The following is a 12,106-nucleotide window of genomic DNA, read 5'->3' on the forward strand; positions in this document are numbered from 1 at the left end:
AGCCCCTTCCAAATCCTGAGAGGCAGGTTCCCATTTACAAGAGACAATGTGGTCTGGAGAAAAAAAACAGTAACTAGTAAATGGTCGCCGGCAGTGGTACAACACAACCTGGAAAAAGCCCAAAAAGTGTACGCTGCACATTACAACAAGAGGCACAACACCAAAGACACCATCCTGGAAAAAGGGGAATGGGTTAGAGTTAAACTCCCAACGCTCCAAAAGAAAGGCGAAAGCAAGTACAGCAAACCTCTACAGGTTCAAGACGTGTATGGTAGAGCCGCCTTGCTCAGCGATGGGAGAGTGTGGTCCCAAGACCGCATGGCAAAGGTCAACAGGATCATGCAGTGGCCGGCGGACAAGGAAGAAGAAACTGAGGATCAGAGGCAAACCAAGAGAATGGAAGAGACGGAGATAAGTAAGGAGAGGCAGAAGGAAAGCCCTGCCCTAGAGGACAATGAAGGGAACGACGAATCACGAACGGAGGAAGGAGCAGAGACAAACATGGCCCCGGCTGGGGAGAAGGAAAAAGGCACCCAGAAGGACATAAGTCTTCCCGGTGAAGGTAACAGGGAAGAGCTCACCCCGGTAAGACGAACCTGTGCTGGGAGGGCGGTCACCCTGCCCCCTCGTTTCAAAGACTATGAAATGAGTGACTATTGAACTGTAAATTCTATTGTTGTTTGTGTTATTGGTAAAAGGAGGAGATATGTGGTGTTGCGCTCTAGTCTCCAGCGCATGGCGTGATGACGTGCCGCGCCGGAGCAAGAGCGGAACACCGGCGCATGCGCGGAAGCGAGAGTGAAAGCGCGCGAAGGCAGCAACGGCAGAAGCGACCGGAGCTGGGGACAGCTAGACGCTCGGCGCTCTGTATGATAGCGAACTTGTTTAAGGGAAATAAATCCTTGTTCCTTCACACAATTTGGCTTCCTGTGCTCTGTGGGGGGAGTAAATATCGACATTACACCACCAATAAAATAATCTCATAATGAAGTTGACACAGTGAGTGATCTTGTGTATGCGGAGCCCAGTGGAGAGTTTGAGACTTGCCTTGAGAAGAGCACAATATATTGTCTTTCTCAATAAAGAAGTCATAACACTTGTAGCAGAGTTTCAGTAACTTATATTGCACAACTACTTACAAATTACAACAAAAAATCCTAACCACGTAGGCAAAACCGAATAGATTTACCAATGCTTGTTAGTTTTTAAGCCAGACAGACAATTTCCAGGGAGGAACAATAACTACAAGAAAAATATTGCAAAGAAAAGCAAGGACGAACTGCTTACATCTGGCATAGAAACGCCGTTGAACTCTGCTGCATTTTCATGTGACGTACGAATGTATGCCACAAAAGCAGTAGAATAAAGCCAACCATGTCATCAAACTGTTTGCAGCTTCTAGAGAGACCAGTGTGGTAAACTCAAGAACCCCGGAAGAAATACACAATCCACTCACCCACCCCGTGTAATCCGAAGGGAAAGGATAAAACGATCAACGTAACGGTCCTGACTCCTAAGGCAGTAGAGAAGCCATCTTGAAAAAGACACGTAGACATTTCGATTGAAAAAAATGGGAGAAAAAACGAAAAGCAATATTGATGCCTCGATATGATTAACATAGTACCCATTTAATTTAACATCGTAGCAAGAGGAGCCGTAGTACACGCCAATTTGCAGGTTTTGTTATTCTGTATAACATAAACAAATTATTACTAAATAAATGGCTTCTGTAAAAACTAACTGTGTTGCTTAAGGGACACTCACTTTCAGTGGAGAGAGGATCTGCTTCAAAGTGTCAGTTGTAGTGAAAGTGAACTGTTCCCATCCTAAAATGGTTGACAGGCGAGACGACACCTACGGAACTGGTCTTGTTTCTATGTCTATGACTCTCTCAACCGCTTCCTGGAGGCCGGGTAGTTGGGACTACTGCAGGTCTCCCATCCCTCGAAGAGACAGGACCCGGTTACACCTTCATCATGAGAAACGCAACCTTCCGGGCTCCCTGCTTTCTGCTGCTTTTGGTGAGTGAGGAAGGGGCTATAGGGCTTAATTCTAACTCAGCAGTGAACACGTTGAAACGGAGTTAGAAAATGAAACCAACATAATGAATGTGAGTGGGAGCCTTGGGCATCCAACTTGCGTGGGTTTGACTGTCGCTTCCTGCAGGTGTCTGTGTTTGCCTTGCACTTGGATAGGAAGATGTTTCTTTGTCTGTGCCTCGTGGTTAGTAGTGATAGCAGCGTGTTAGTGTGTTACTGTAGTCCTTGATGCACAGTGGAACTTTAGATGACACCCTCTCCAATATCACAGACTTGGGTTTTGTGGCAATAAAAATAACACAGTTGCACTTCTCCACTTGTTCCTATCGGTGTCGCCTCCTTTGGTTGGCTAACGCGCGTGGTGTGTCTCAATCTGATTGGCCAAAAATCCGGAAGTGAAATTTCCCGGAGCTAGGAACATCCTGGAACTATTGCATAGGTCGGAAAGAGACTCTTGTTAAGGAGACACACACTTTGCTCAAATTGACACCATCAGCGGCAAGCTGGTTACCGTCACATATCTTTCGGCCGGTAACTGTTGCTCCTCCTCTTTACCCAGAAATGTTGTTTTCCCTACCACACCATTAAATACTGTTAGTGTTTTGAACAGTGTAACATTGTCAACTAACGTATGGAAGCTGAAAGACTGGTTCTACAGTGGAGAAGAACCGGTAGTATCTTCCTTAAAGATATGATCCCTCTTCCACTTAGCGTCACCTTCCTAGACCTGATGAACTGGTCCTAGACACACTTGCTGAATGGTAGTATTTCTCCACGGTTGAAATGTTCAAAGAGTCCACGTAAAATATCCATATGGAAACACATGCGCGTGATTTGTGATGCAAGGTAGGGCGCTTAGTTATTTGTATCTTCTATTTATATACTCCACCCTATAGTCAATGCGAGATACGTGCAGTCCCGGTTCTTAGGGTGAGGGACGTCCCATCCCAGAGATAAGTGACTATGCTTTGGGAATGTTGGGGACCAACTGAACTTCACACCAAGGTCTCAACCCCCCTGCCTGACCTCAAGTTGGCAGCCTCAGTCGGTCTCTCCACGATGCTCTAACGCTCCCGGACAATAGAACTGGCCAGCATCCTGAGCTTAATCACATCCCTCACCTGACCTTGATCCTGCTCTCCCTCCTGGACATGTACTCTGAACCTTCCCTCCACCATTTGTCCGATGTCCGGTGGAGCTACCTGTTGACTGAAGAGAAGATGGGTTGTGGATTCCCCCTCGGCCGTCACCTACCCAGCCGGATTTTCGGCAGACTTTCCTTTGTCTCTCTGTCGTTTCCCCCTCTTACCCTTTCACCCCACCCCCTTCTCCCTCTACGCTCCCTTCTTCCTGCCCTCTTCCCCTTTAATTGTTTTTCTGTTGAGACCTAGCCATTTGACCGATGCCCGGTGGACCTACCTGATAGCTGAAGAGGAGATGGACCGAGGATTCCCCCTTGGCTGTCACCTACCCAGCCGGACCTTGTACACAGTTTCCCTTCGTCTCACAGCTGTATCTATACACTACCCCTTTTCGCCCTCACCCCCTTTTCCTTTTCTTCTATGCTCCTAAAAAGTTTTTTCTGGTATCTTTTGTAACTATTTTCCCCTTGTCTCTACGTCCTGACTTCCTCCTACCCCTTTACCCTATCACCTTACCCTTCCTGCTCCATTCACCTTGTTCCCCTAGGTTCTTTAAATGCTTTTGTTGATAATTATGTACCTTTTAACTGATGTAATTTGCAACTTTATTATGTCTCATGTAGAGCGCTCTGATTCCATCGGGTCTAGCCAGCGATATATAATAACTCCTTATTTAATTTGTTCCCATTTAGTACTCTTTCTCCCTTTGTCTACCTCCCTAGCTCCTATCCTCTCTCCCCTGAATCTTTCACCTTGCCTGCTAGTCTGCCAAGCCCCCTGTCCTTTGTGCCCTTTGACTAAGCACTCCTTCTCCCCTTGTTGGCAAAAGATCCAATATTTATACTCTGGAGTCTCAGCGTACTCACTGAGAGAGTCCACTGCGCCAAGGGAGCCACTCACACCTGAGGTATGATATGGCACCCCTTGCCAAAGCACTCCCTCTCCCCTTTTTGGGGAAGGATCCAGTATGTAGGCCTTGGAGTCTCAGAGACCCCTCTGAGAGAGTCCACTGCGTAAAGGGAGCCTCCCGCAACAGAGATAGGGAAGTGACACCACTTCCCCTGGGATCACAGCTTACTGGACTTTGGACGTTGCTTTGACTCGTCTACCGGTTTGTGTCCCCGTCGCCCTTCCCCCTCCTCTTTCCTTGCATTGTCCTTCACCCTCCCCTCCTCTTTCCCGCCTTCATTACCTATCTACTTCCCCCTCCCCTGAATCTTTACCCCTGCTTGCTTTTCCCCTTCCGTATTTGTGCCTATTGTTTATCTTGACCTTACAAGTAACTATGTTGCCAAGCTCTAATAACTGTGTAACCTTTGTAATGATGTAACCTGTAACTGCGATCTGATGCTCATGTAAAGCGCTCTGATACCTCTGGGTCTAGCCAGCGCTATATAAAACCTTTAAAATAAAAAATAAATAAATGCAGATTTATATAGCGCGAACTTTACCCAAAGGTGTCAAATCGCTTTACAAAATAACCAGGGAAGTCATATAAGGGACACAAGAGATACACTAAGCATGCTAACAAGTTACGTATATACAGTTACAAAGGTACACAAGAACGACTGAGCACACTGATGAGTTACATTTATGCAGTTCCAAATCTAATTATTTGCATATTTATAATGTAAAAAAATAAATAAAAGGTGTCAGTGTTGGGTTAAAAGCAGGAGTAAAATACATATTTACAAAGTTGACCTAATGTGAGTGTTAGATGACCGAAAGTATCAAGAAATTAGTTGAATTATTCCAGGAAGTGCTTTTGGAAAGAGGTGGTGGTTCGGAGGGATGGAGGAAGTGATTTCCAGATTCTGGCTGCATTACCCGAGAAGGATTGAGCCATAAATCTTTCCATTTTAAAGGTAGGAGGTTTGAGCAGTATGTTTTCTGCATTGCATGAAGGTCTAGAGCCTCCAGCCTAGAGTTTTTTAGCCAGATAGCTTGGGGTGGAGTTGTGCGACACTTTTTGTGGGTGATACAGGCAGTCTTGGAAATTGACCTTGCTTCAATAGAAAGCCAGGGAAGAGACAACAGTAAGGGTGTGATGTGATCATTTCTTTTAGCCCTATATACAAAGCGACCTGGTGAGTGCAGGGTGGATTTTAGAAGGGAAAGGAAGGCCAGCAAGGAGAGTGTTGCAGTAGTCCAATCTGGAAAGTAACAAAGATTGGACCACGGTTTTTAGGTCTTGTTCAGGAAAGAAGCGCAAAGCCCCCAGAGAAGGCGCAGTTGGTAGTGAGCATTCTTGGCGATGGAATTGATATGGGACTGTAAGTTGAGCCTTTTGTCTAGGATGACGCCTGGAGATTTGGCACTGTCAACAATAAGTTTGTTGTTGAGAAAGTTCATATTTTTCGTCGAAGATTAGATAGGAGGAGGAGATAGTGAGGTCGAGAGGAGAAGGAATTCTGTTTTGGAAGGATTCAGAATTAGTTGATGAGTTGACAGCCAGTGGTAGATGGCGTTGAGAGTGGTGTTGAGGATTGAAGTCTCATGAGTGGAAGATACCTTTAGGTAGATTTGGGTATCATCCGCATATAGGCGGTATTGGATCCCAGATTTATTTTTAGGAAATTACCCAGCAGTTCAATGTAAAGGTTGAACAGTGTGGGTGCGAGGATCGAGCCTTGAGGGACGCCTTGTCCAACAGCCATTGAGGTGGAGAGACAATTTGCTATTTTGATCATCTGGGATCCGCCTGAGAGGAATGATTCAAACCATTTGAGCACTGTGCTTTCAAAACCCATTGTTGGCTTTAAAGTGTTCAGAAGTGTTGTGATTAGCAGTGTCAAAGGCTGCGGATAGGTCCAGAAGGATCAGGAGACAAAATTCACCAGAGTCAAGTACACGTAGGGCATCATCGATCACTTGAAGTAGGGCTGTTTCGGTACTGCAGACATGGGTAAAACCAGATTGGAATTCGTCAATGATTAAGTTGACCTTGGTGTGTTGGGAAAGTTGCTTCGCCACACAACCTTCTGTAATTTTAGCACTAAAAGGGAGGTTGGTGATAAGACGGAAGTTGTTGAGCTCTTTCGCATCAGCAGAGGGTTTCTTGAGAAGTGGAGTAACCTGCCCTGTTTTAAGGGCAGCAGGAAGGGAACCCTGGTTGAGGAAGAGTTTATCATACTGGTCCAGTAGGAGAGTGTGTGGGTGTAAAATTCGATGGCAATGTCACTGGGAATGAGGTCGATGGAATGGTTAGAGGGTGCTGTGTTGGGGAGAATCAAGATGGCGGATTGACGCCGCCTAGCAGAGGAAGCAGCACCCGGAGGCTCCCGATTCCCTGCTATGAGGGACTATGAGAGAGCACCTTTCATGAATTAAAAAACGCTACAGGAAAAGAGAAGGATTTTGGCGTACCGGGGCTTACTTTGCGCCTTCTTCGCTGATTTTGCTGGATGCGGACACCGGACACTGGATGCTCTGTTCCTCTAGTGGCTGGCACTGGCGGCGGCTGCTTGTGTGGAGGCTGCCGAGCACCCGGCCATTCCTCAGCCGGTGGACTCCGTGGGCGGGCCTCACGCTGCTCTCAGCTCAATCAAACATTGACTCGCGGGAAAAGACACCGCGGCTGGGGGCTCTAAAAACTGGATTGATGCCAGAAAGGACGATGGCTCTGAAATTAAATACTAGATCAACTCGTGCTGGAAAAGCTGCCAAAGCAGACTCGCCAACATCAACACCAACATTGACGGTAATGGCCGGAGATATCACCAAATCTTTTGTTGGGGTCAAAGTACTGGGGGCTACAGTTGCGGCCGCTGCGGTGGCTAATGCTGCAAGTAAACAGCTGATTCGGCCCCCGGTGTTTGTGGCGGATCTGAATGCTTGTAATAACATAAGCAAAACTGGCTGTAGCAGTGTATCTAGCAAGGGGAGCACTGGTAACATTGTTTCCATTTTGGCTGATGTATTAAATATTAAGGTTACAGGAACTGCAAGACCTCCTGGAAGTGTTAACACTAGTAATAGAGGAGGAAATACACCTACTCCCCTTGAGCCAACCGGAGAAGATGTGGAGAAAGGCAATTTGGTGGAAGGTGCTGATAAGTTAGATATGGATATAGAAACACAAAATCAAACTGACTCAACTACTGAGGATAGAACAAAGGACTGTTCGGATTTGGCATTGAATTTAGAAAGCCCTGACTCATCTGACTCAGTTGATATAGCTGATGCATCTATAGATATACTAAACGAGCCTTCGGAGCCGCCAATATCAGCTAATCATGGGAGGGAGGAACAAATTAGCGATACAATTGATATTCTAGACACTAGTGGCCTCCTCTCTGAAGGGACAGAGGAGCGTCTGAGTACCGAGTACGAAGAAATCCCAGACGACTAGGTGAAGCTATGTAGTGCTAATGTTAGAGCAGATACTACTAAACCTCCTGGTCGAAAAAAGAAGAAATGAAAGCTAAATCCAAACTCAAGAATGGCAGTGGCAATTCTTTGATCTTGGGCCCTTCGCCAGCTAATCTTCGGAAAAAACTAAATAAGGATGAAAGTCCCTTAAGAAAGTGGATTCAAGCGAAGGGCAGTGTCAAGAATATGGCGCTGAAATTATCGGGTGCTAGTCCTGTGGAAGATATAAATTCAAGGGATAGCGTGAATTCTTCTTCGAGATCTGGGATTCTGAGCTCCTCAATCCCAGCCCTGGATGGGGATAGAATGGGGGACACAGCCACTGTCATAGCCACTATCCGTTCTGACATGCCCCCACCTCCTACCACCGCCATCACCACTGTTACTGCCGCTGCCACTTCCACGGCGACTGTTCCTATTTTGTCCTCTGTCTGCTAATGAGCCACCCGCTTCGGAGGAGACTTTGGGTCTAGATCACTCTGCTTCTTCTGTGATTTAATTTTAAAGACTCTAATGGACCAACGGCAAGAAGGGCAACAACATTTTCTGCAGTTAAGAGAGGACAATACTAAATTGCAGAACTCTTTGTTAGAAGTATCTAGCAAATTAGGTGGGGTGACACAGGAAATCAAGGAACTAAAGCAGAGAGTAGTTGAGGTGGAGGAAGGAGTTACATTAACTGAATCTCTAACCCACTTACATGCAGAACGAATAACTAGCCTGGAAGCTAAATTGGAGGATATGGAAAATCGTGCGAGAAGGCAAAATCTCTGACTTTTTGGGATTCCCAAGGGATCAGAAGGTGCAGACCTGGTGCTGGATATCTGATAACCTTATATATATTTTTGATAATTCATACATAAGCAGTAAAGGAATGTTTTACTATATGCTCCGATACTGTTTTGTCTTGCTCTCCATATGGGAAAAATTATTATTTTTTGTTAAGGGTATTCGGTTGAAGCCTCCCGGCTGCTACTTTGCAGTGCTGCCACTCCAACAGCAGCAGGGTATAGAGGGGTGTTCTCCCTGCAGGGTTTAGAGGGTGGGTGGGCTGAGCTCGGGGTGAAGGGTGAGTGGGTAAGTAGGGGGAAAAATCTTATTGCAAGAGGTAGAGGCGGTCAACAGAAACAAAGCAAACAAAGCAAAGCACTTCATTTTAGGGGTTTAATAATACAGAAGAAGGCTAGCCATGTAGTTTTCAAAATAGGTCTTCTTTTAGATGTTTAGCTTGTCTCAACAGCAAGCATAAGAGGAGACTTGTTCAGGAAGAGCTTAATAAACCACATCTGGCTAGGATTTCTGAAACTCATGTTGGGTTTTAAGACAGAAAACTTCTCGGACAATTGAGTTACGAGCTTATTGTCTGTTCTACTTTGGGAGCCTCGATCAGGGGGGTGGCAATATTGAAGCAGAAGCATTTAATGATCAAAATTATTAGAAAGGCTGCTGGACCGAGGGGGAGATGGGCGATTGCTCAAGCACAATTTGAACACTGTAAATATGTATTTTGTGCGGTTTATGACCCTAACCTTGACGAACCAACGATTTATGATCGGCTAAATATAGAGTTGCTAGGCTGGGAGGGAGAATTACTGATTATGGGTGACTTCAATTGTGTCATGAACTATGGCATAGATTCTACCAGGCAAGGTGCTTCACAACGGATGCGTAAAGTTAGAGCTGCTATATTGGAACTAAGTCGGCTGCATAATTTGAAGGATGTCTGGCGTACCATACATTCTAATATATCAGGATTTACTTATTATTCAGCACCTCACAAATTATGCTCCCGGATAGATATGGCATGGGCCACAGATCAAATTTTGGAAAGTTATAGCATAGAATTGTGTCCGAGAGTAACATCTGATCACAATCCTATACTGGTGGAATTTAATATCTCTATTATGAGGCAAGGGATTCGGCAATTCACATTTCCTAGGCACCTTTTTACAGATTCAATATTTATTTCACAACTTAAAGGACATATTACTAAATTTATAGAAATTAATATGAACTCTGCGGCAGTAATATTTGTTTGGGATGCTTGTAAGGCCAGTATCAGGGGATTTGCCCAACAATATGTCCTAAAAAAGAATTCTGAGTGTCGGAATGAGACACAACTTATGACTTCCAATATTCTATCTGTGGAACAACAGTTGGCAGCAGCCCTCATGCAAAGAAAATCAAATATTGAGGAGTTAAGAACCGAATTAGTGAAATTACAATCACATACTAAAAAGATGCTAAGGGAGAAATACAGTGTGAAACTTCATAAGTACCACTTGTCACAGTATGAAAGTGGGGATAGATTTGGGAAAGTGTAAGCTTATAAAGTCGCAGATAAGAAAGCTAGAACTACTATTAAAGCAATTAAGGGCTTAGATACGGTCATCTATAATCAACCAGATCAGATACTAGATCAATTCGCTAAATACTATCGTAAGCTATACACTCCTGAGAACTACCCCACCAATGATAATATATTATTATATCTTAGTACTAACCTGAACAATCAACGAGATAACGAAGGTGTTAGACAACTGGGCTCTAAGATTACAGCTACTTAAATAAAATATGCAATCGCCTCTCTTCCCTCGGGTAAGGCAGCTGGTGAAGACTTACTTCCCATCGAACTTTACAAGACCTGCATTCAGGAACTACTTCCTCTTTTTGGGCTAGTAATAGATTCAATCGGAGAAACTAGGAAGGCCCCCTTGTCCTGGAAAACTGCTAAAATTGTATTTTTTCTAAAAAAAAAAAAAAAAAAAAGCCTGCGGATGATTGTGGGTCATATAGACCAATTTCACTGATGAACGCTGACGCCAAGGCTTTTGCTAACATTTTGGCAAATCGACTAGCTCCCCTTATGCCTGAACTGGTCAACACTCAACAACATGGATTTGTCATGGGGAGAAATACTACTGCCCATATTAATATGGCTATTACAACCTTTGATGTAGCGTCAACGGAACTCGCCCCACTCGGAATGGTTATGCTAGATGCTGAAAAAGCATTTGACCGAGTGGAGTGGGACTATTTATGGGCAGTTCTTAAGGCCTTCGGCATTCAGGGCCAATATCTTGGATGGATCCAGTCACTATACGATCAGCCGATGGCTAAGATAAGTTGTGCAGGAATGAATTCGTCCAATTTTCCGATAGAAAGGGGAACACGGCAAGGATTGCCCTTTGTCACCCTTGTTGTTCGCCCTCTCTATGGAACCATTTCTAAACTCACTCCTTACTCAAGGTGATATTATGCCTTTTCAACATGCTGGGAATAGCTTAAAAATAACCGCATACGCGGATGATATTGCGATATTCAACACTGATGTAGTTAAGGGCATCCCAGGGATAACGGAGGATGCGAAAAGATTTGGGGATGTTTCAGGCTATAAATGTAATATAAATAAAACTCAGGTCATTTTCAATTATAAACCTGCGGTCTTGGTACAAGGTATGTGCTCAAATGCTACTTATTTAGGAGTAAAAATAGCGGCAAATATTGATGAAATAATAGCACTGAATTAGGATTCATTATTGAAGGAAGTAACTCTCTCACTAAAAAGCTGGCATAAGATACCACTTAGCCTGGTTGGACGCATCAATCTAATCAAAATGAAAATTGTGCCTAAATTTCTTTATTTATTTAGATCAATTCCATTACGACTCAATAATCTTTTTTTAAAACAATTGGATGGAATCTGCAGTAGTTTCATATGGGGATACAAAAAAGCTCACAGATCAATTCAGCTACTGAAACTCCCAATTGAAAAGGGAGGTTTAACTTTCCCTGATTTTAGACCATATTTTTTCGCAACTTTTTTTTGGTCGGATCCGCAGCCTTCTTAAAAATGAAAGTTAGGACCTGATTGTAAACAATTTTTGGCTCGAGCCCACGATCCAAATTACTTTAAACGAGTCAAGTTTAAGACTGGTAGACATACAACAAAAATCTGGAATCAAATTATGATTTTTGATAAGACTTCTTTTTTTAATGCAGAACTGCAATTGTGGGGGAATCCAGGACTGCCTGGAATTTTCTCAGATGGTGCAGGGATTTTATGGGCAAGGTGTGGTATTAGAACATTGGGGGACCTCTATGGCTCTGATGGATTACTAGGATTTACATCACTCAAACTTCTATATAAAGTGAATGACGGTATGCATTTTAAGTATATGCAAATTCAGGATTTTCTAGTCCGGAAAATGAAAATTAATGAGGTTCGCTATTCAGATACTTTAAAATGTTTGTATTCGGACCGGACCAAATGACTTATCAGCAAAAGTTATGGCTATTTAAATAAAGGTAAGACGGATGATTGTGGAAAGATAGCATCTAAATGGTCGAATAGATTGGAATTAAACCTCACTTCTAGTCAGATTTCTGCCTCTCTATGTCAAATTAATCGGGTGGTTCAGTCCTCTAATATAAGATTACAACTATATAGAACCATTTGTCAATTATACTACACTCCTCAAAGAATTTCCAGTTGGTCACTAAATAATCGATCTAACGAACGCACAAAGTGCTCTAAATGTGATCTGGAAGCTG

The 12,106-nt window shown here is 43.9% G+C and overlaps 1 protein-coding gene and 1 long non-coding RNA gene across 2 annotated transcripts in view; one reads left to right on the plus strand and one right to left on the minus strand.

The window, feature by feature from the left end:
* LOC147722913 (uncharacterized) overlaps positions 1-1,428 on the minus strand; it is a 143,799-nt gene extending 142,371 nt beyond the window's left edge. Inside the window, exon 1 of the long non-coding RNA XR_015309893.1 lies at positions 1,288-1,428. This is a non-coding gene — a long non-coding RNA (uncharacterized LOC147722913). The remainder of the gene's footprint in view (positions 1-1,287) is intronic.
* Positions 1,429-1,875: 447 nt separating this feature from the next.
* Positions 1,876-12,106, plus strand: part of ERP44 (endoplasmic reticulum protein 44) — a 444,092-nt gene continuing 433,861 nt past the window's right edge. The window contains exon 1 of the mRNA XM_086967410.1: positions 1,876-2,021. Within this exon, the coding sequence (XP_086823536.1) occupies positions 1,977-2,021 (45 nt within the window). The 5' untranslated portion in view covers positions 1,876-1,976. The remainder of the gene's footprint in view (positions 2,022-12,106) is intronic.

This window comes from Lissotriton vulgaris, chromosome 4_1 (genome assembly GCF_964263255.1).
Source record: "Lissotriton vulgaris chromosome 4_1, aLisVul1.2, whole genome shotgun sequence".
NCBI lineage: Eukaryota > Metazoa > Chordata > Amphibia > Caudata > Salamandridae > Lissotriton > Lissotriton vulgaris.